Source organism: Gracilinanus agilis, chromosome 1 (genome assembly GCF_016433145.1).
Source record: "Gracilinanus agilis isolate LMUSP501 chromosome 1, AgileGrace, whole genome shotgun sequence".
Taxonomy (NCBI): domain Eukaryota; kingdom Metazoa; phylum Chordata; class Mammalia; order Didelphimorphia; family Didelphidae; genus Gracilinanus; species Gracilinanus agilis.
The window spans coordinates 751809622-751832817 of NC_058130.1; the positions used below are offsets into that span (position 1 = coordinate 751809622).

At 41.1% G+C, this 23196-nt stretch overlaps 1 protein-coding gene across 2 annotated transcripts; it reads right to left on the minus strand.

Annotated features, from left to right (window-relative positions):
- Nucleotides 1–2189: 2189 nt before the first annotated feature.
- On the minus strand, nt 2190–11512 carry TMED2 (transmembrane p24 trafficking protein 2). Of its 2 annotated transcripts, XM_044658743.1 has the most exons (5): nt 11257–11512; nt 8333–8525; nt 7881–7901; nt 5481–5588; nt 2190–3731 (listed from the first exon to the last, which is right to left on the minus strand). In XM_044658743.1, exons 1-5 carry the CDS (start codon nt 11434–11436, stop codon nt 3607–3609), a joined length of 627 nt encoding a protein of 208 aa, XP_044514678.1. In that variant the 5' UTR covers nt 11437–11512; the 3' UTR covers nt 2190–3606. The 2 variants fall into 2 exon arrangements, with proteins under 2 accessions (XP_044514678.1, XP_044514679.1); XM_044658744.1 differs by lacking the exon at nt 7881–7901.
- Nucleotides 11513–23196: the final 11684 nt, after the last annotated feature.

The following is a 23196-nucleotide window of genomic DNA, read 5'->3' on the forward strand; positions in this document are numbered from 1 at the left end:
CTGCCCCACTCATGGGTTCTCTTCACCTCATGTGGGTACTACTGCAGTAGCCTGCTGGTGGGTCAGCCTGTCTCCATTCTCTTCCTCATTCCAATCCATCTTCCTCAGTTGCTAGTGATTTCCCCTAAAGTGCAGGCATAATCAAGCCATCCTGTCCTCATATCCCACTCTGACTCTACTGGCTTCCTATTGCCTCTAGCCTACACTTTCATCATCCTTTACCCTCTCACTTGTTGGTTCAGACTGGGCTGGCAGTCCATTTAATCTTTTTCAAATAAACTTCCCTTTCTGGATGTGGGACTGTGTTCCTCCTCTGTAAAGGAAGCATGTGGACTACAGGATCTTCCTTGCTGCTGACAACAGGTGTGGGTGATCATGAGCAAGTCACAACCTGTTAAAGCTTGTTTCTTTCTCTATGAAATGGAAGTACTGATTGGTACTTTGTAAACTGTAAAAGGCTCTACAATATGAATCAGTATTTACTTTAGCTCTATATTCCATAATCCTATGATCCATTTTCCCCACTACTTACACTGATGTCTCACTGGCATTTAAACAAGTGACAAAATCTTCCATCATAGCACCTCTTCCATCATCAAGAGCATGTGAAAACAGGTAACATCAAGCCCAAATGATCCATGATCAAATAGATCATGGCTGTCTGGCCAAGGACTTCCACCTTCCAGTACCCCAAGTCTGCCCAGTGGGCTATGCCACACCCAGGAATACCCAATTGAAACAATAAAACACAAAAAAGCAGCTATATAAAGAAAAAAGTCAGAAGACAAAGTAAAAATAAAATGATCTTTTACTGTTCCTTGGATATATTTAAACTCTCTGGGTCTGTTTTCTCTTTTGTTGCATGGAACTTCTGAGGAACCTTCCAGCTAAAAATCTATGCCCCTTTGGTGATTCTTTGATCCAAAAAGTAATTAATAATGTAGAAAAGTGTACTATACACAGCTAATTACTAATAATTCTGGACTTCCAAGATGGCCTGGGTTTGAATCTTGGCTGGATTACCAATTATTGCCAATGTGACTGTAAGCAAATCATTCATGCTGGGTCTCAATGTCTTGTCTTCATCTACTAAAATGAGGAAATTGGACTTGAACTCTAAGGTCTATTCCAGTCCTGAGCTTATCCTCTGTCTGACACCCAGGACAATCAATTTGAGCTTTCCTGTACCCATAATATTGATGCTGGCATAATTACTAATATCTAAATGACACAGTGGCTAGAGCACTGCACCTATTCAGGAAGACCTGAATTCAAATGTGGCCTCAAACACTTACTAGCTGTGTGACTCTGGGCAAGTCACTTTACTTCTCCTGTGCTTCAGTTTCCTACACTGTAAAATGGAGATAACGGCATCTATGTCCCTGGATTGTTGTGAAAGTAAATGAGATATTCATAAAGCACTCTGACACATAGTCAGATGCTTAATAAATGCTTAATCCCTCTCTCTTTACATTATCAATCACGATGTCCCAAGTAAGTCTGTTTCATAAAATAGCTCTCTAAGCCAATTTTTACACAATAAGAATTGTGAAAGCAAGCTTCTAAAGCAAAAGCAGAAGGCTGTATACAAGAATGAACAAACAAAAACATAGGCTTATGTACCACATTTCTTAACCCTATGAGCTAGAATGGTTACAATTCAGTATTCTCAAGCCATTAATTTATAGGCATAACTTTTAAAACATACTATATCAAGCTGAGAAACACTTTTGGAAATTTTAACTTTTATAGCAGCTACCACTATTCAAAGACCCATAAAAATCTGAAGTTCAGTAAAGGTTAAATTAAGCATTTGTCAAGTAAGCAATTTATACTTACTTCAATCCTTTAAAAATCCAATTTCATCAGCTGGGGAAATCACTGAGCTGCTAAAGTTCCCAAACCTGCTACACCACATGTAAAGCTGTCCTGAAGAGTGGCAAGTGGTCACCTTGCAATAACGGAGGCATCCTCCGAAGTAAGGCTGGTCCTTGGAAGACAGACAAAGCTCCCATCACTAGGTCCAACTCAGAAGTCTTTCTAGATTGGCTGGATCTGCCGGAACTTTATAAACTCCATTGGAATAGTCTTCAGAACCCAGGGCCACACCCACTGGCCCCAAGGAGACACTGACAGTGAGTAGGATTAACAGTATTAATAAATAATTGAGCCCCAGATACTAAGGATTCTTTTTTTTTTTTAAAGAACTGTTTATTTACTGGACCTGGGTCATATTCGATACACATCCAATTTTTTAATTTACATTGTTGAATTTCACTTTGAAGTGTTTTTACACGCAATCAAATTGGCATTCAACAGTTATAGCAAGGTGAAAATCTCACCTTATTATTAAACTGCTGCAAGTATTTTGCCCAAAGTCAAAAAACTTTTTACTCTGAACATGAAAACCTGTAACAAATTTTAAATTAATAGTACAAAACTCGTTACTTGTAGTTTTCCCCCTTGCAAAGATCAAAAAAAGTACAAGTAACTAATATACATCAGTCACAACATAATCCTTGAACAGCCCCGCACCATAAACAGATGTTTCAATTTTCAACCCATTATAAGAGACCAAGAAAGTTATTTTTCATACAAAATAAAATTTACATGTGCCTAAAATGAAAGACAGGGAGAGGAAAAAAAGGAACCCTAGTACTGAGAATTAGGCTCAGTCCTCTTTAGCTAGACAATGGCCCAAAATGCCACTGTTTCTAATCAAATAATGGTGGCTATAACATACAATAGCATCCAAGAGCAAACTTTAACCTTTGGCATCAGGAATCCAGAATTTCCTAACTTAGGTCACCATACACTTTTTAAGTGCCAATACAGGGGTAAGGAAGAGCTGGATATGCCAGCTTAAAAAAAAATGATAAACCACCAGCTGCTGAAGTAGCATTCAGCCTTGGCATGGCATGCCACCATTACAAAGATTTGGTAGAAACCAAAGCTGCTTGGTGAGCCATTCTCTATACTACTTTAATACAGATGGTGGAGTCCTAGGGTCTAACCTAAAGATTGTTCCCATTTTCTTTAGGGGAGAATATAGTTTGTGGACTTGTCGAATAAAAACTACCCTAAATGAAATATAAGAACCCAGTTACAATAGCATGTGCCACAAGGTCAAATGATTCTGTCCATTACTAGCTGGACAGTTTTTAAGGATTTAATCCGTTGTTCCTTAGAACTTTACAGAACTGATTTTTTTTTTTGCTGCAGGTTTAGAGATCCAAAGACATGTACAATCATTTTTAATAAAGGACTGTATTTGCCTTAGTGATGTGTTATGAACAAACTGTATTTCATTGTGCAAACCAAAGAAAAACAGGACAAACAAATGTGACTGGATCACACTTCATTTATGGTGTTGGAGCTCTGGAATGCCCTGTGTATTGGAGGCAGATTTCAAATGAGAAGTTATGCCAATTAAGTGTCAAAGTTGTCAGGACAGCCTTGCTAAGAAGGTGTGTTTTTTGAGGAAGAAAAAGAAGCAATGAGTGTATAGTTCAGAAAACAAAAGTTTAGAAACTATGTGACATCGTTGTGACCGAGGTGTTTGGTAAACAGTGAACTGGGAATTTGGGACCATCAGGAAAAGCCTTCTCAGACAACCCTCCGGACTTCAAAAAATCTCTTCAGGTAGTAGATCTGTCCCAATGTCATGGCAACTAATACGAGAGCTTCAAAGAAGGACCAGAGGACCACTCTGCTGTTTGTGTTGTCATTAACTGTTTGGGAGCAAAAGAGAACAACACTGAATTTTTTAAAAGAGGCATCATCAACGGTCCTGATTTTTTACAGCCATCAATCAATATACTAGAAAAGGATCACAAAAAAATAGGGTTTGGTGTTTTTCTTCTAGCCACTTTAAGAAACTTGATTTGGCAGATCCTTCAAATGCTAAGGAGGATCATCTTCATTTTACTGATGAGGAAACTGAGACCCCAGACAGAGATGATGAGGCAGGAAAAAGCCAAACTCTAAAGCCAAGGACCCTGAGAGCAAAAGAGATGCTAAAGGCAGACATACAGATGTGCCCACATGTCTGCTACATTAGTTTCTATATCCTTGGAAAGTATCCTCCAATGAGTAACCAAGTAGTTAACAGAAACCACTGCATCTGACCCTCTCCACAACCCTGAGAGGCAAATAGAACATGTTTCTTTCCTCAAGTTGATCTCATTTCTCAAAGGATGCTCTGCTAGGGACCAAGGGAGGTGTGACAATCCTCAATGGACAGAGAACACCCTATGTTCTCTAGGTTCTGCCAACACTATCTCAGATCTGTGGGAGAACAAGGAGAATTCTAAGGGGCAAGAGGTACCTCTGCCCAGTCTATGCTCAGGAGAAGAGTACCTGGGCCAACAAAATATTTTCTATGGGAAAATTCAGAATGAAGCAATCAACTTACAGAGGAATTTTTTAGATCTCAACTGCTTTGAAATTCAGCCAGGCAAGAGGATCAAGGACCAGTCATGGCCTAGCTGTGTGATCTCAAAGAAACAGTCTTACCTCTCAATACCCCTGGTCCCTCTCTAAGACTGTTAAGTTGGAGAGAAGGTGCCAACCTGCACTAGGAGAGTTTCCTCCCTTTGTGACCTCTCTGAGACAAAAAGACCACAACAAAGATCCCATATTTTTAAGTGGAGGGGCACCTATATTTGTCTTGGCATTTCCTTTTTGAACATAGTATTCTCTTTTTTAGCATTTTCTTTTCAAATGTGTGAAATTACACAATGTATCATGGGTTTTAAAAACACAAGACTCAAGGTTCTCCCTAAAGAATCTTTTTCAGTACTGTCAAAAGCTGTTTGCTCAAAATAAGTAAATAAATAAATGAACAAATAGATAAGGGGGGGGGGGAAGCTGACTGCTTTTCCCTGGCTAATAAAGCTAGCACTTGAAAGCACCTGGCACATACAAGTCATGTCATTTAAAAGGAGTTGAAGGGGCAGCTAGTGTACTCAGTGGATAAAGCCAGGCCTCGAATTGGTTGAATGTGGGTTCAAATCTGACCTCAGACACTTTCTGACTGTGTGATCTTGGGCAAATCAGTTAACTCCAACTGCCTTTCCCTTACTGCTCTTCTGTCTTAGAGATATTACTAAGACAGAAAGTAAGAGTTCAAAAAAAAAAAAAGGGGGGAAATGGAAATGGAAAATATACTGACTAGTCAGGAAACAGTGCACTTTAGGAGGATCTTCAGACTGTTCTGACCTAGGGATTTACCTGGATTTGTGGGCGAGCAAAACTCTTTTAATAACCAAGTGGCTCACTCAGTTCAGTGCTTTCCAGCCACAGACACAAAATAGTGTGATCCACATGACCCTAATTTTTCACTGGGGTGGGCCAAGAAGATAACATTGGAAAAAACTTCAGGCTACTAAAATTTAAGGAACTACTGGATATCTGCCACCTCCCCTCCCCAACCCCCCCAAATGAGGGGAGTCTTGACAGATTTTCTGCCCCCAACTTACTTGCTCTGTGTATTCTCTCCCGGACTTCCATGTATTCCTGTTCATGCTTTACTGCTGTCATAGCCATGGCGAGCTCATTAATCATCTCTTCCAGTTTGTTCTGATGAGCTATTTAGGAAGGGTGGAAAGAAAAGTAAGAAAAGACTTTTTTTCTGACAGCTTGAAAGAACTGGAGATTACAAAGTTAGAAATGACTTCTCCTGAAAAGGCCAGGAGAGCCACCAAACTCAAGGAATACTTTGAACCACACTATATCTCATTCTGAAAAAGGGCTATACTTTCTTGAAGATGACTTAATCTTCACAATATGTCATTCTAAAGCAAAGACACTCAGACAAAAGAAAGCTCTATGGACCAGAATGAGAGAGAGCCACATTACCAATAGAAGATTTTTCATAATTGATTTATTTCTTTGATTTTTCTGGATTTGTTTTAAAGTGGATATCAGAGGATTAACAACAGAAGGCAGAGAAAAAGAAGAAGGACTCAATGGGAAGGCTAACAACCATAATATTATGGAATCCAAATATATCTTAACTTTTTTAGCAAGTGCTTTTAAAAGAAAAGCAAAATATATTTAAGATCCTAGAAAATACTAACACTATGTTTTTATAAAATTTAAGTTAAATAAATACTCTTCACATCTTAAAGTTTCAATTTTAATTCTGAAGCTAGAGAAACAACATTTAAAGTTAAGAACTATCTCTATTTGTCTAACCAGAGCAAAAAAACTGCCTATGGACTATTTGGGGAAGACTTAAGACACCTCTCATAGTCCTCTATAATATTCAAAATAGCCATTTTAAGTGATAATAACTAAGTAAGGAGACAGATTCTCTGGGGCATAAAGATTTTCATCCAGGTACACCTTTGATCAAGAATGAACATGGATTATATATATCAACATCAGTTCTGAAGGGGAAAAAAAACTACATGCTTCCAGGTAGTGCAAGTATATGACAATAACCAATAAAGTAAAAAATAAACACTGCATTAAAAAATAGCATTTTGGGGGAGTCTCTGCACACAGATATAAAATCCAACAGGACAGAGCTTGGATGCCCAATCACCCTCAGAGGATAGAGAAAGACAATAGATAATAAATGTGCTATCAGAAGGGCAGTTGTCAGCCACATAATAATGGAACTGGAATATAAATCAGACCCTTTTTTGAAGGCTTTACTCAAAGAGTGCAGTGCACTACATGGAACCTTTAAGGGGAAGGCTTGATTTGGCAGCTACCATTCATTGCCATCAACAAGCAAAAGCAAGGGTTTTAGCTATTATGTTAAAGGATTATTTGAGAACAATTCACTGTTCACATTCACCAGCCAACATATCCAAACTACTCATACAGGGCCATCTTCCAGCAAGATGGAGAGGAAAAACAAAGCCTTTCAAACCCATACATCTCACTGGAGATTAGAAAGTCCTGCACCATTAAAAATATGGTTCTAAAGAGGGAAGATGCAAGTTGTAGACAGTTTGCTACTGTCTGACAAATCAACTCAACTAATACTGACCTTCAAGAGATCCAAATGAGACATTTCACCCTTGTCATGATCTCATACTACTTCTACTGATTGCTCCATAACAGGAGCAAAGGTTACCATGCTAATCTTTTGAGACATGCTGAAAAAAACACCAGCTTAAGTCTAAGGTTATATACACATGTATAATGGCAAAACATAATCCAAATATACTTTTCTATCAGAATGGCTGCTGAGAGTCTTAGTTGCTAGCAGATTGGTTTCTGCCTCCCATCTAAAAGCACCAGGACCACTTTCAGTCTTGCTGCTGGATGGCTCACCAGTAATAACTGATAAAAATGATTAGAATAGATTTTTGCCATTGCACCTAAACATAGCCCCAGAAGGGGCTCCATATGATGTATAAAGACATTTCAAACACCTGAGCTTATATTTCTTATTCACTCAGACCTCAACGTTAAGTGGAAAAAAAGTTTTAATTATGTTAGAGCAAGCCCAGAAAACTTCACACGCATAAGTCTTATCTTCATTAAAACAGCAAGTCAGCTTCAGTCAGGCTGTGAACTAGCTGATTTATATTTACTTGTCCCTCCAATAATCTTAAAGAAACAAAATGAAATCCTAATAAATGATGAGTGACTTATGTTACAAATAATATAATTTAAAATAAACTCAAAGATGCATGACCATATCTGTTAGCCAAAAAATAAATAAATCGCTCTACAAAACAGATTTAGATCTAATCATGTATTGGGTTTTCTTTTTATATGAAGGAAAAAAGAGAGAGAAAAACATTCTCATGCCAACAAACTGAGGTTAGAAAAAAAAGAGAAGCGTAAATTAGACATTAGTCAATGAATGTATGCAAAAGACAGGAGGCTAATGAGCTGTCAAAAAGCAATCCACGTACCATCCCAGGTATCTCCTCCACCTAAAGAAAAGCGGAAGAGATAAACACAGGCACCCAACAAAGAGCTGCAGATAAACTAGGCATTTATAAAATGGCAAACAAAAAGTTCAGACTGGCATTAGCACAGTGGAAGAACAAATAATCCAAGAAGTATCCTACATGGTAATAACAACAACAAAATGATTAAGTGGAAGTGACTGGAAAATATTGACTTTCAGAAACAAATTCTCTGCTTGGGGGGAGGTCATAAGATTTAATAACTAAGAGAGTAATATAATTTTGGCTCTTCACAAAATATTCCCCTTCAAATTAAGGATATTGAAAAACACATAAAAGAGTACTTAAAACAATAATTCTATTTAGATGGGCAGAAAGGTTTGAGCTTCAAGTCAGACTCTCCCTCAAACAAAGGAACATCACATAAACATTCTCCTTTCAAGGGTTCTCCGCACCTTCTGTTTCCATGTCTTGGCCCTTTGGAGCTTCTCCAATATCAATAGTGAACATCACTATCTTGGGAGTCATGGTGGACATTCTGTTGCTAAAACAAAACTTGTAAGTTCCATCCATGTGCGCTGCAAAAGTATATTTCCCGCTGGACTCTCTGTCTCCTTTATAAATTCCTTTATTATCAGGTCCTGTAATCTGGAGTGGGAAAGAAACAAAGCAATATGCCCTGAAACAAGTTTCAAATTCATAAATCATCAAAATAATAATTATCTGACTGGTGGGAAATCTACTTAAAAAAACAGTACTCACAAGGTGTTTGCTTTGCTATCATCTCCCAAAGTAAATCATAGGATCATAAAGTTTTAGAAGAGACCTTGGATAAAATCTAATTCAAATCCCTAATTTTACAGATAAGCAAACTGAGGCCCAGAGACAAAGGGAACTATTTAAGGTTTCCTGACTCCAAAATCCAATATCCTTTGCCCTCTACTGCACTCTAAAGAAGCATCTTAAGCTATCAAGATCACACCCAGGAGCCAAATGATTCTCATTCTCCTCTCTAAGATGCGGATTTATTACCTGAGCAAGCAAATAAACAAAGGAATTCAAAGGTCCCTGCCACTTCTAAATCTAGGATTTCAAAACTGTTAGCCTAACTGGATTTTCTCCCCAACTCTGCCTCAGATCTTAAGACATCTCTCATCACCAGTTCACCTCAAACATGCATTTATTAAGGCTGTAAGGGGGCACTGGATCAAAAAACAAAAACAGGAAAAATTCAAGTCCCTCAAGGAGCTACTAGGGAGATAAAGTATAGAGTAAACAAGCAAACGGAAAATAATTTGAGGAGGCTGAGAACACCAACAATTAGGAAAGTCAAGAAAATATTTCTATAGGATATAGCAATTGAGATGGAGCTTGAACCTAGGGATCCTAAGTGTCAGAAGTGAGGAAAAAGTATTACTGGTATGGGCAATAAGCCTGTGCAAAAGTACTAAGGTGGGAGATGAAACCAACCAGGGAAGGCCAGTTTGTCTGGAACAGAACATAAAAGGGGAGCAATGCAAATTAAGCCAGAAACGGCAAGGTGGAGCCAGTAGGATAGTTTCAGCAGCTATGTGGAATAGTAGAGGCAGCTGGTGACAGTGCACAAGGCACCAGGCTTGCAAGCAGGAAGACCCAATTTCAAATCCAGCCTTAAATAATTCTGAGCTGTAGGATCCTGGGTGAAGCACTTCACCTGTCTGCCTCAGTTTCCTCATTTTTAAAATGAGAATGACAACAGCACCTACCTCCAGATTTGTTGTAAGGATCAAACGAGAAAATATTTGTAAAACTCTTAACACAGACTGAAACATAGCAGGTTCTATATAGAGACTAGCCACTATTATTAATTCAAATAGATTGGAGAAGGGAGAGATAGAAAGCAAAGTAAGAAAGACCAGGTTCTGAATAAAGAAAGCAGTGGTGGAAGTGGAGGGAAGGCAACAGATGCAAGATGCCTAACACAGAGCTCTAAACATAATAAGCACTTAACGTATATTGCTAACATCAATAATAAAACCCAAGGAAACTTTAAAAAAAAAAACAAAGTAAAAGAAGATTATAGCCAGTTATCTTAGCTATCAGCTTTCTGAACACAGCAGTCACCATAATCATTAATGCCAAAGAGTAAATACATTTTTCCAACTGCTTTGAGGCTCCTAAATTTAAATAATTTTTAAGTTGTCAAAACAGCCTCAAGCAGAAGCAATTTCTTTCTGCTTTATGGATTTAGTCACTTTATCTGTTTGATGTTCCTGTTCTGTTGACCACATAAGGGACAACCTCTCATTTTAATCAGCTGTGCTCACCTATGGCCCTTCAGTGTTAAACTGGAGATCCCAAGCCCATGTCTAAGGAGGGAGGGTCACCCTTTTATTTTAAAAAGCATATGTTCTTTATTCCTTCAGCTGATTTGCTATAACATTCTTTGGACAGCTGTAATACATAAGAACAAAATGTGGGCTGAAAGCTGTTAGTGCCATCAAACCCCCACTGCCTTGGGCACCTCCTCCAGCCCCACCACAAAACAATCAGCCATCAGGAGCAGGTCCCTAGCTAAGAGGTGATGGAGCCCAGCAGCCTCAGTCCCTCTAAACTTCTCATACGGGTTGGAGACGGCTCAGAGAACAGCTGTCCACCACCAGGCTACTCCCCAGCTCGGCCAGCACGACTACTGGCACAAACTTTGCACAAGGCTTTTCCATAAAGCTCAGCATTAGGTTACAGTTTTCAGGATCCCTCGCAGAATCCCGGCTGGTGAGGCTCTGGGAACCTAGTCCAAACCCTTTATTGCATAAAGAAGGAAACTAAGGTTGAGAGAGAGGTTGATTTCCACAGGTCACAAAAAAGGCGAAGGTCTATGCTCAATCCTACAAGAGCCTGGGCCTTGATCTGGAAAGGCCCTGAGGGGGGCGCAATCTGGACCGAGGGGACTGGAAGTTGGGGAAAAGCCTTGATACCCCCCCCAAAAGCAAACAAACTTTAAACTGCACCAAGAGAGGTGAGCCTGAAAGGGATCAGACTGAGGAGAGTATAAAGGAGAGGAAGAGAGACGGGGAAGAAGACAGACAAGATAGAAGAGGGAGAAAAAGAAGAGAAGAGAAAGGGAGCGGAGGCAAAGGAGAAGAAAGGAAGATGTGAGCCAGAGGAACAGCACGGAAGGAAAGCGGGGAAGAGAGGAGGCCGGACAGAGAAGACAGAAAGTGACGGGAAATGGCCCAAAACAGGAGGCTCCACTTAGGCAGCTCCGGCGAGGGTAGGCCTGTTACCCCTATCTGACAGGTGGAGAAACTGAGGTGACTTCCGGGGGGGTTGGTGGTGAGCCAGCCCCCTCCCGGCGCGCCCCCAGCCCCCTCCCCCTCCTCGCCGCGCGCGCGCGCACCTCCACGTCGATGTCCAGGAAGCCGCCCTCCGCCACCTCGAAGATGAGGCCCATCTTGGTGCCCGAGGTGACCCGCTCGAAGAAGCACTCCTCCGCGTGCGCGTCGATGCTCACGAAGTAGCCCGAGGCCGTGGCCAGCAGCGCGGCCAGCAGCGTAAGCACCTCCGGGAGCGTCACCATGGCGTGCGAGCGGGCACGGGGCCTGGCGGGGGACGGGGACTAGGGCCGGGACTGCGGCCTCCTCAGCCGCCGTCGCCGCCGCCTCCTCCTCAGCCTCCGCCTCTTCCGGTTACTGCCTCCCCGGGCGGGTGGGGGCACTGATGCGGGAGGCGCCGATTGGCTGCCCGGCGCAACTGCCACGTAACGGCCGCCGAGGGTCACCCGGGCCCGCCCCCTCGCGCGGCGAACGGCGGCGCCCAAGGGACAAAACGCGTTCGTCTGGCTTCGTGGAACCCCGTGTGTGGTTCTAAGAGCGCGCACGCGCCGGGTAGCGGGGCCTCATTGAGCCGGCCTGACGCTCCGCCTTCGCATGTCGGTGCCGTGGGGCCCGCCCTACCTGGCTCCAGCCCTTAAGGAGCATTGGGCGAGGAACCGGGATCTTGGGTCTGGAAGGTCCGGCGGTATTTCTAACCCCATCACCCCGGGCAAGCCCCTGAATTTCTCAGTGCCCCAATTTCCTCATCTGCAAAATGGGGCAACAACATTAGCACCTGCCCCCTTCCTCTTAACAGTGACCAACTTCATGACTTCATACCAGTCAATTAACCCCGAGTGTCATTTTCCACATCTTGCTGTTACGAGGAAAGCCAATGGAAATATTAACTTCTTAGGCAGGAGAGGGCAAACAATAACACAATCTAAAAGCATTTTTTTGGTGATAATATTTTATTCCCTCTCCCCCCATAAGTATAACAACAATGAAAAAGCATTTGTTAAGCACCTTCTGTGTACCAGGCTCTGTTTCAGATGCCAGGTATAGATACAAAAGCAAGCTAAGGAAACAGACTAGTCAAGGTCTTTAACTGCACTGAAAAAAAACAGCATATACACGTCTGGATAACATGTTCAACAGGAGCAAACAAGAAGGAAATACAAAACAATTTTAAGTAGTTTTGGTAAGAGAACTGATAAGAGAGGAGATCCCTAAAGGCTTCCTGTAAGGGATAAAATCTGAGCTGGGCAGAAGTTAGGGATTTTCAAAGGTGAAGCTGAGGGGACAATCTGTGAGCAAAAGCATGCAGGCAGAACATGAAGGGTTGTATGTCCTGGTATGGACTGGAGGCACAGGAATGAGACTGCAGGACCAGGAAGTATTCTAAACACTCCTTGGTAACTTCTGGGGAAAAGTGGTTTAATAATAAATGAACTTAATCCTTGGGAATATAGCAAAACCTGGGTAATCCCTTGGTTGGGTCAAGCATTTATGAAGGACCTACTGTGTGCTGAGGAGACAGAGAGGCCAAAATAAAATGTCCTTGTTCTCAAGAGTTCACTGTCTAATGGGGGAAACAATTTGCAAACAACTGTGTACAAAGATACAACCATAGCTGATTGGAGTTCATCAACAGCAAAGGCAATAGCATGGAGGGAGATTGGGGGAAAGTCTTCTTGTAGGAGGCAGGATTTTACCTAAGACCTGAAGGAAGTCAGGGAAACCAAGGAAGGGATGGAGAGGAAGAGAAAGAGCATTCCAGGCATGAGGATCAATAGATTAAAACACAAAGAAGAAGCAGGAGGCAGGAGTGTTGTGCAAAGAAAGGAAGGCAGTGTCAATGAATCAGAGTAAGTGGAAAAGAGGAAGGTATAAGAAGACTGGGTGGAAAAAAAGAGGGATGGAGAGGGAGATAGAGACAGAGAGAGTGAGGAGTCAGAGAGAAGAGGATTGGGGAGGAAGAAAGAGAGAAAGAGATTAGGGGGAAGGGACCTGTGGAAGCTTAAGCAAAAATCCAGAAAGATCTGGTCAGTCAAGAAGCATTTCTTTAATTATTAATTAACCAATTGCTGGTAAATTAATAATTACATTAATATAGCAAATTAATGTTAGATTAAATTATTACATGTAGTAATAAATATCAGTTAAGTATAAATAATTATTAATAGATAATTAATATATATGATTAATATAATAATGCCTTCTTTATGCCAGGCACTTTGCTTAGCAAAAAACAATCTCTATTCTTGAAAAGTTCACATTCTAATGGAAGACAACTTGAAGAAACAGACAAGGTAGGAAGAGAACAGGGAGAGAGCAGAATCACAAAAACCCAGGGGAGAGAGAATGTTTGGGAGGAAATCGTGGTCAACAGTATAAAAGGCTACAGGGAGGTCAAAAGTGAGGACCCAGATTTAGTTTTTATGGGAGGAAAAACTCCAGGGCAGGACTAGCCAAAAGTAAAAGGTGGGAGGAGGTCTGTCATCACTGTGACCTTCAAGAGAAGCTAGGCGACTTTTGTAAAGAATGTTTAGGGGCAGCTGGGTGCTAGGCGCAATGGACAGAGTGTCAGAACTGGAGTCAAGAAGACCTGAGTCCAAGTCATGCCTCAGACAATTACCAACTGTGTAACTCTGGGCAACATGAAAGTCAACGATGCTTGACTCAGTTTCCTCATCAGTAAAATGGGGATAAATAATAGCAGCTATTTCCCAGGGTTGTCGTGAGGTTCAAATGATATAATAATTGGGATGTAGTAGGCTCTATATAAATGTTAGCTATTAATATTATTATTATCAGAAGAGAAAGGATGCTAAGGCTTGCAGTTCCAGAGTTGGGAGGTGCTTTGGTTGCAGGTATTCCCACATGTTTGCCTCATTACTATTGTTCTCTAAGTTTGTTTCCACTCTTCCCAAGAATGTTATATGTATTTGTGTGAGAACGAACCCATTTATGGATGGAATGTTTTGTAGCTACTGTTTTTACTATGCCATCAGGGTAAGTTAAATAAGAGTTAATTGCATCTTCTGACTGCCTGGGAATGGGAAGCACATTGGTGGGGGCTCATGTGCACCAGTTGTAGGAGAAACCACCTAAAAGATACCCTAGAACCTTGAGTACCTGCCATCCTTTAAGGATTCAACCCAAGAATGGAAGTTTGGGGAGTACTCCTTTGGTGAATATACAAAACTCTGTATTATGATAAGCCAAGTGATTTTTTTTGTCAAAGTTATTAAAAAGGGTTCTCTCTGTTGTTATACTTTGTAAGAAATATCTAGAATGATTCTGATGTATGAATTGGTAAAAATGTGGAGCACTGACTATCACTTGAGAAAGTCAGCTTGCTCCCCACTAATAATCATGGAGGATTTCCTTGATTTGTGCATAGAAGAAGGTCATAAAGATTTTGTAGACATGTAAGTAAGTAGCTACAAACATTTTCTTAGTCTCATGGATATTAATAAAGTCCAAGATTTTTGTGTTTTTTTTTCCCCATGCCTTTGGAATCATTCCCTCCTGTATGTTGGTCCCTGAAAATCCTCACAATTGTATCATTTCCAGTAAATATATATTTACTTTGTCCAATCTTGCTTGTTTTCCCTTTTTTTCTCTTTAGTCCCATTTCTAACTACTCTATAAGCACATCTAAGATTGATATTCAGACTGCCCTTAATGGAAAAAGCCAGTTTTTTGTTGTTTTTTTTTTGCAGATCTTTTCCATTCTTCTGTTTGTAATCCTCTTCTCATTTTCATCCTTGAATGCCCTTGGAATAACTTTACTTAGTTGGATATCTTGCCTTCTCTTTAAGTCTGTTTTAGCTCCCACTTGCTCATAACTGTCCATCATCCATCTTTGTAATATTTTACAAATGACTTTATATTATAACACTTTTGGCAGCCATCTCTTTCTGGCCAGATAAGTTAGCTATTTTCTCATTAAGGCACTTTCAAACTATTTTGGTCTCCTTTTTGTGGCAGTCAGTTATTTGACATTAGTTAAATTTACAAATGAAATTATTACATTTGCTGTTGATGTCATTTCTATTGTCAATTCATTTTTTTAATTTTTAGATTACTTGTTTAAATAGTTCAAAATTAAGTTTTTCAGTTGTATGCTATATTTTTGCTCATTTTCATTCTTTATTCCTCCCTCCTTTTCCTCCTCATTCTCATACTGTGCCTCTTCCTCCTTCCTCCTTTTTCTTCTCTTCCTTATTCACTAATTCTAATTTTATGTCTCATAAATAAATAATGGCTAGCCACAGACAGACATTTCAGGAATAGCTAGTCTTTTCTATATGTTAAAATGTAATGTTTCATTCTTTAAGGTATTCACTAATGCTCACCTTGTTTAGCAAATCTTTCTTCACCAGTGCTCATGATACAGTGGCACAAAGCTTCTGTGTAATTTGACATTCTTTGACCTCTCTCGTCCCTTCTACCTGAATCATGCTTTCCCATAGACTTCTCCTTAGCCTCACCATTTTCCACTTTGACTTTGAAGTCACTCAGGTATCAGATTGTGTGCTGATCGGACATGGAGGATATTTTCAAGGTATTTGATAGAATTTCTCCACCACTTTAGCAATTGATATTGGTATAGAAGCTAAAATTATTTTCAGTGGAATTTTTGGAAATACCTATCATTGATACCTGTGTAAATGGAATTAGCTCACCCTTATTCATTCTTTAGACTTTAACTACCAGGAATATGTCACTCCATCCAACTCAGAATTAAGTGGGATGGGGGCAGCTGGGTAGCTCAGTGGATTGAGAGCCAGGCCTAGAGACAGGAGGTCCTGGGTTCAAATCTGGCCTCAGACACTTCCTAGCTGTGTGACCCTGGGCAGGTCACTTGACCCCCATTGCCCACCCTTACCACTCTTCTGCCTTGGAGCCAATACACAGAAGTTAAGACTTTAAAAAAAAAAAAAAAGAATTAAATGGGATGGGGGGAGTATGACCCACATGCGCTAGTAAGTGACAAATCAAAAACAAGTGACTTCCCCCTGAGCAGTCTGAAACAAGGTTGAGACTGTCATTTGTCCACATAGAACTGCAGGGTTGAAGCAGGAAGTGACGAAATGAACTATCTTTTAAATATGATGGTAACTTCCTGTAAAGGAGTGTTTGCCTTTCGAACTTGGCCTTGAAGGAGCTCAGGTGAGACCTCAGACTGCTTTCTTTTGAATTGTCATGTGGGTAAGTTAGGCTGACTTCCTTTCCTTTTCCTTGGCGTTTCTGGAGGCTCCAGCCTCAGAAGAGGCCTCTCTTCTTAGAGGAGGCCTCTTCTCTTTCCCTACCTTCACTCTTCCCAAATTGTAAATAAACCACCATAAAAGTCTTGGGTCTTTTATTTTGGAATTGGATAATTCAATTCCTTGGTGACCACACCTTTAAATATTAATATCCAGTCCAACCATAACCTATTTTCCCTTTTTACATGCCTCAATAAATGATGATCAAATATGCCTTGAAATGATGCTTCTTGTTATTTCTGGGCAGATGATAAAACTCATTTTTCCAACTCCCCCAGCTTTTTTAAAACTCTCTGAGGAGCCTTGGTGAGCTTCCCTTTAGCTATGCCTTCCTTCTTTCTTCTGATTTAACTTATTGCAAGAATTTTAAGGTTGGTCATACCATTACTAGGTCTGTATCCCAAAAATGATTTTTTAAAATGGGAAAGGACCTGTTTGTACAAAAATGTTTATAGCTCTGCTTTTTGTGGTGGCAAAGAATCGGAAACTAAAGGGATGTCCCTCAATTGGGGAATAGCTGAACAAACTGTGGTATATGATGCTCATGGAATATTATTTTGCTATAAGGAATGATGAAAAGGATGATTTCAGAAAGAACTGGACAGACCTACATGGACCAATGCAGAGCAAAACAAGCAGAACAAGAAGAATATTATACACAGTAACTGAAATATTGTGGAATGATCAAATGTGATAGACTTTGCTACTAATAGCAATGCAATGATCCAGGACAATTCTGAGGGATGTATGACAAAGAATACTATCCACATCTCAAGAAAGAACCACTGGAGTCGGAGTGCAGAAGAAAACATGATTTATCACTTGTTTATTTGGGTATATGCTTGGAGATTTTGGATTAATAAGATTATTCACTTACAAAAATGAATAATATGGAAATATGTTTTGCATGATAATCCATGTGTAACCCAGATTGAATTGCTTGTCAGCTCTGGGAGGGGGAAGGGAGGAAGGGAGGGAGACAAAATGAATCATATAACTTCAGAAAACTTATGTGAAAATCTGTTATTAAAATGAAATAAATAAATATGGGGGAAAAAAGAATGTTAAGATTGGCATGATTAGCTCCTCTAACCATACATCTGATCATTGGTCATTGGACAAGGACCTTAGATTGAGTGCCAGTAGCTGAATTAAAGTTTATTGATGATCTGTGTAATTTTTAAACCCTTACATTCTAAGAATCAATACTGTGTAGTGGTTCCAAGGCAGAAGAGTGGTAAGGCCTACGCAGTAGGGGTTAAGTGACTTGCCTAAGGTCACATAGCTAGGATGTGTCTGAAGTCAAATTTGAACTTAGGACCTTAGGTCTATAGGCCTAGATCTCAATCCACTGAGCCACCTAGGTGCCTCCAATATGTGTGATTCTTAGGATCCTCTTATCTTCCTGCCATTCTTCCACCATCTCTACTGAAGTAGTAGGGGACTATAGAAAGCTGAGCACCTTTTTTTTAAATTGGGGGAATGGATGCCATGGCCAAAAAAATTCAACAGTTAGCCAGCCTATATTATATTCATTTCCCAGCATACTTCTCCTGCCCTTCCCTATTCTGTGAGCCTTCCCTTCTAACAAAGATGTATAAGAAGAAAACACTTTAGCAACCCAACCAACTTATCACCTGCATCTCAGAGTATAAACAAAAGTCCATATCCTTCCTGGAGAGCCTTCTCTTCTAGTAGGCTTTGGCTCCAGAAAGGATGAGAAAATATACTTCCTTCCTCTCCTTAGAGAGGTGGGGGAAAGGTCCTGCAATTTGTCAACAAGCATTCATTAAATACCGCATACTAGACAGTGTGCAAAGTTCTAGGGACTTCTACTTAGTCATTCCCTGCCTGAAAACTAGACTCTGCTCCTGGAACCACCTTGAGCTTTCTGGGCCAACTTTGGTCTTATCCTGCTCCTTTCTAAGCCTCCATGGTACTTCCTGGATATCTCCAGCCAAGCTGTTAAATGTGTAATTCTCCCACTTATCCCCTTCTAGCTCTTCTATGTGTTACCACTCCCCTCCATTAGAATGTAATTCCCCCAAGGCAGAAATTGTCTAGCATGCTTTTTTTTTTTTTTAATTGTATCCTATGGCTGACATAGTAAGAGCTTTATAAATATTCTGTCTTTTCCTTTGTCTGTCTGTCTGTCTCCTTTCTGTCTCTATCCTTGTCTGCCTTTCTGTATCTGTCTCTGTTTCTCTTTCTCTGTCTCCATCTCTTTTCTGTCTCTTCTCTCTGAATCCCTGTGTCTCTGTATCTCTATCTTTCTGTTTGTTTCTGTCTTTCTGTCTCTCTATCTCTCTCTCTGAATCTGTCTCTATATCTCTATCTTTCTGTCTCTGTTTCTGTCTTTCTGTCTCTCTGTCCCTCTGTCTCTGTCTCAATCTGTCTCTCTGAATCTCTGTATCTGTCTCTATCTCTGTCTTTCTGTCTCTCTGTGTGCTTCTGTCTGTCTTTCTCTCTCAGCAGAAACATAATCCTGCCCTCAAGGTTATCTTGCCCAGATCAGTCCTGCCATGCTGCCCCCCTGCCCACTTAATGTTCCATAGCTGCCCTAAACGCTTGTAACTCCCTTCACACTCCTTCCACTCCAATTCTGAAAACAGAAATAAAGCAACAACCATTCTTGGAAAGGACCCTGTAATTTTCTGTCCATAACACTCCTCCCAGGCCACCCTCTCACCCTTTCAGCTTTGTCTTCCTTTATTAGGATGGAAGCTCTTTGAAGCAGAGAGAGTTTTGGCTTTTTTTGTTTTGTTTTTTTTCATTCTCTGGGAGCTAATTGTATAGAAAAGCACTTGGCACATAGTAGGTATTGTAGGTCCCCCACTGCTAGATATATAAACTGGGCAGTAAATGGAAAGCCACAGCAGGTCCCTGGTCTCCTAATCTGCATTTCTGTAGGGGAAAATCAAAACTAAGAGCCAATGTGACTAGAGGACTCAGCTTGGAAATCCTACCACTGTCCAGCTCTGTGGCCTCAGACAAGTTCTTTACTTCCCAGTTTCCTCAACTGTAGATTCTGAGGTCTCTTCCCAGCTCCAAATCTAGGATCCTGGGGAACAGCTCTGGGCCTCAGTTGGACCTGACCACATAAAAAGAATGGTCACAAATGTGCATCGGCCATGGGGGGGGGGGGTGAAGGGGAAAGTAGGGGCATGAGGCATGTAACCATGTTAAAAATGAATATTAATAAATGTTTAAAAAAAAAAAAAGAATGATCACTCTTTGGTCACTTGTACTCTTTGGCTCACTCTACTTTCACCCCCAGGAAGATTTCTTTTTTTCCAAGTTTAGGTTTGGTTCATTTCTAGGGTCTCCACAAAGAGGAGAGCAGAAAGGGAAGCGGTGTACGATATAAATCAGGTATGGGACAGCTGTTTATTTCCTGTGCACAAAAGAAATACTTAACACAAAAGATTCTCAAAAAAGCACACTGACAGAAAGCTTAAACAAGCAACAATTATTATAATTGCCCAGAAGGTTGAGACTTAAACACATTTTACACTTTACCTTTCTCTGCACTGTCTCCTTCAATGGAGACGTCTTCTGTAAAAAAATGAGGCCAGGGATTGGACTCATCCTCTGACTAGTAGTGATCTTCTTCAGGAGCACATGTTCCCCTTACCATCAGTCAGCTTCATGTGATGGACCCAAGATCTCCCAGACTCTTGAGCTCCCCAGGACTCGGACATGTCCATCTTGGATTTGTGGTTCAATCTTCTACATTCAAGGAAGGAAAACAAAGGGGGAAGAGGCAGCTGGGGACCCCAAGACCAAACTCCATTTACCTAGGTAAGCCTAGCCCCTGCTTTAGGAGCCATGCAGTCATAATTTGCTATTTCTCTTGTCCCCTCGCCCCTTCCCTCCTAGCCATTTCAGAAGCAGTAAATAGTCACGAAACGATCTACAGATGGAAAGAAGAATACAAATGAGGGTGATCCACTCCCATTTAAAGCTTAAGAGAGATGGGAGCTTTGTTGGAAGCAGGATCTACCACCAGACTGCTGGCAAACCAGATTAAAATGAAATTGGGTCAGTGGAGTGAGAGCCAGGCCTAGAGACAGGAGGTCCTAGGTTCAAACCCGGCCTCAGCCACTTCCCAGTTGTGTGACCCTGGGCAAGTCACTTGACCCCCATTGCCCACCCTTACCAATCTGCCACCTATGAGACAATGCACCGAAGTACAAGGGTTTAAAAAAAAAATTGGGAACATTTGACAAAATAATAAAGATAATGTTAACATGTGGTTTTCTAAGTCAATATGGATCCTCCATACTCAGTGTAGACTGTAGTGGCCTATTTCTATGTAACTTTGACCCAACTGTCTTGAAGGATGCTGCCACTCCTAGGGCTCTTGGGTATGCTCACCCATTTGGTGGCAAATGGCCAGCAGTCAATGTTGATGGTGCTTAGGAAGGGGATTTCCTCTTTCAAGGATGGCTGCAGAGGCCGGCCTTGAAGCAGGGCCAGTGGTCTGGAAGACTCTGCTGTTTCCAAGGCTCTTGGGCTCAGGGTCCTGAGCTACCTCCAGGGGAGCTGGTGGTTTGACTTCCGTGGCCCAGGCTGCCCTCCTGTCTCTCCCTGGATGGATGCTTCATCAAGGCTGGCTTGCCTGCCACCAAGTTGGTGGCAGTTGGTTGGTAGTTGGTGGGGATGGGAGGCTCCTTCTCCACAGGAGTTGATCCCGTAGGGCTTGGGCTAGAAGCAGGACGGGTGCTCTGAAGGTAGGCACTGCTATTCCCAAGGCTCTTGGCTTCAAGGTCTTGATCTTTCTCCTTCCCGGTTACCAGAAAGTGGAGTGACAGTGGTGGTTTGACTTGTCCGGCCACCAGGTGGCACGACGGTGTACAGAGCACCAGAGCTAGAGTTGGGAAGAGCCAAGTTCAAATTCAGACTCAGAACTTACAACTCAGGTACCCTGTTTGCCTCAGTTTCCCAACTATAAAATGGGGATAATAATAGCAACTATCACCTAGGTTGTTGTGAGGATCTAATGATATTTATAAAAATGCTTAGCACAGTAACTGGCACATAGTAGGTGTTGTATAAATAGTTAATTACCCCTTCCTTTTCCTGGCATAGTCTGCCTCCTCTCTATAATCATATTATCCTAGGAATCCTTTCCCCCTGTTCCACAATGTATCTAGCCCTAGAGTCAAACAACAATCATTTATTAAATGCCTACTATGTGCTACATATTATGCTAGGTGCTGGAGATATAAGGATAATAATAATAATAGCTAACACTCATATAGTGCTTTACAATGTTTCTAAGCACTTTGTAACTATTATTGCACTTTGGCCCTCACAACCACCTTGGGAAGCAGGTGTTATAATTATCTCCATTTTACAGTTGAAGAAACGGAGGCAAACAAAATTTAAATGTCTTGCCTGGGGTCACACCGCTAGGAAGAAATCCCTACTCTCAAAGAGCTCATGTTTTATCAGAAGATAATATGTCCAAATATAAGTATAAACAAAATGAAAAATAAACCCAAGATAAACATGAGGTCAGTAAATACAAGGTAATTTGGGAGGAAAAGCTCTAGCAGCTGGAGGGATCAGGAAAGGCCTCTGCTAGAAGGTAATATTTGGTTGGGAACAAGTCAGGGATTCTATGAAGAGCTGAAGTAGGACTGCCTACCAGAGACAACTAGGGTAGGGCAATAGGGTTTTTTTCCTAGGGCACCAACATCCAGGATCTGTATTTCCTGGTGAGGCATGCTTCCTGTCCAAAGAAATTCCCAAGTCTTATAATCTTCTACCAGCTTGGGCTATTCTTCATCCCACTCTTCAGGCCTATCTTCTCTCCTCCATAATCCTTATGGGCACCCAGCCAGACTCTGGGGTGGGACAGGGGACCCCCTCTCCCAGCTAAACTTCATCCAATATGGAACTATCTTCTGTAATTCTCCAGTAGGCATGTTGGTGGGATAGAAAGCTTTGGTGTTAGAGGGTCTAGGGTCAAATCTCCTCTCTAATATTTGCTAGCAGCTAAGTGGCAGAGTGAATAGAGTTAGGAAGATTCATCTTCCTGGGTTCAAATCAGACCTCAGATACTAGCTGTGTGACCCTGGACAAATCACTTTACCCTGTTTGCCTCAGTTTCCTCATCTGTCAAAGGAGCTGGAGAAGGAAATGGCAAATCGTGCCTGTATCTTTGCCAACAGTACCCCACATGGGGTCACAAAAAGTTAGACATGACTGAAAACAATTGAACAACAACAGTATTTGCTAGCTGTATACTCTTGGGCCTCAATATCCTCATCTCTAAAATGAAGGCATCAAAAAAGATAACCTCTGAGGTCCCTTTCAGCTCTATATCTATGATCCTATAAACTATTTTTGCCTCTGGTAAAAATAAATTCCTAGTTACAGCTTTACTCATCCTTGATGTATGTCTGAGGGGATAAAGGGTACTAGCTAGCTCATTTTATACTCACAGCCACCCAGTAGGGTAGGGAAGAAAAGGATGGAACAAGCATTTAATAATTATCTATTATGTGCCAGGTGTGAAGAAAGAATTAGACCCAGTTTATTTGAATGAAAATCCATCGGCAACCTTTAATTTAATCAAATAAAAAACTTAAAGTACCCCTGTTTAGCACCTAGCTAACCATTAAGTAAGAGAGTTCATGAGTCATTTACTGGAGAAAGCTTATACCTACAAAGGCCAACTGCCCTTCCCTGGCAGTGATAGACAAATTGGGAGGCTGTGATTGGTTCCCATGAAGTGAGGGA

What these genes read in the sequence shown, in the direction of transcription:
- TMED2 (XM_044658743.1), bottom strand. Translation starts at nt 11,436, where the DNA reads ATGGTGACGCTCCCGGAGGTGCTTACGCTGCTGGCCGCGCTGCTGGCC. An exon ending in TCCTGGACATCGACGTGGAG is followed by an intron (nt 8,526 to 11,256) that starts GTGCGCGCGCGC and finishes TTCCCACTCCAG; the next exon opens with ATTACAGGACCTGATAATAA. An exon ending in CCAAGACATGGAAACAGAAG is followed by an intron (nt 7,902 to 8,332) that starts GTGCGGAGAACC and finishes GCTTTTCTTTAG; the next exon opens with GTGGAGGAGATACCTGGGAT.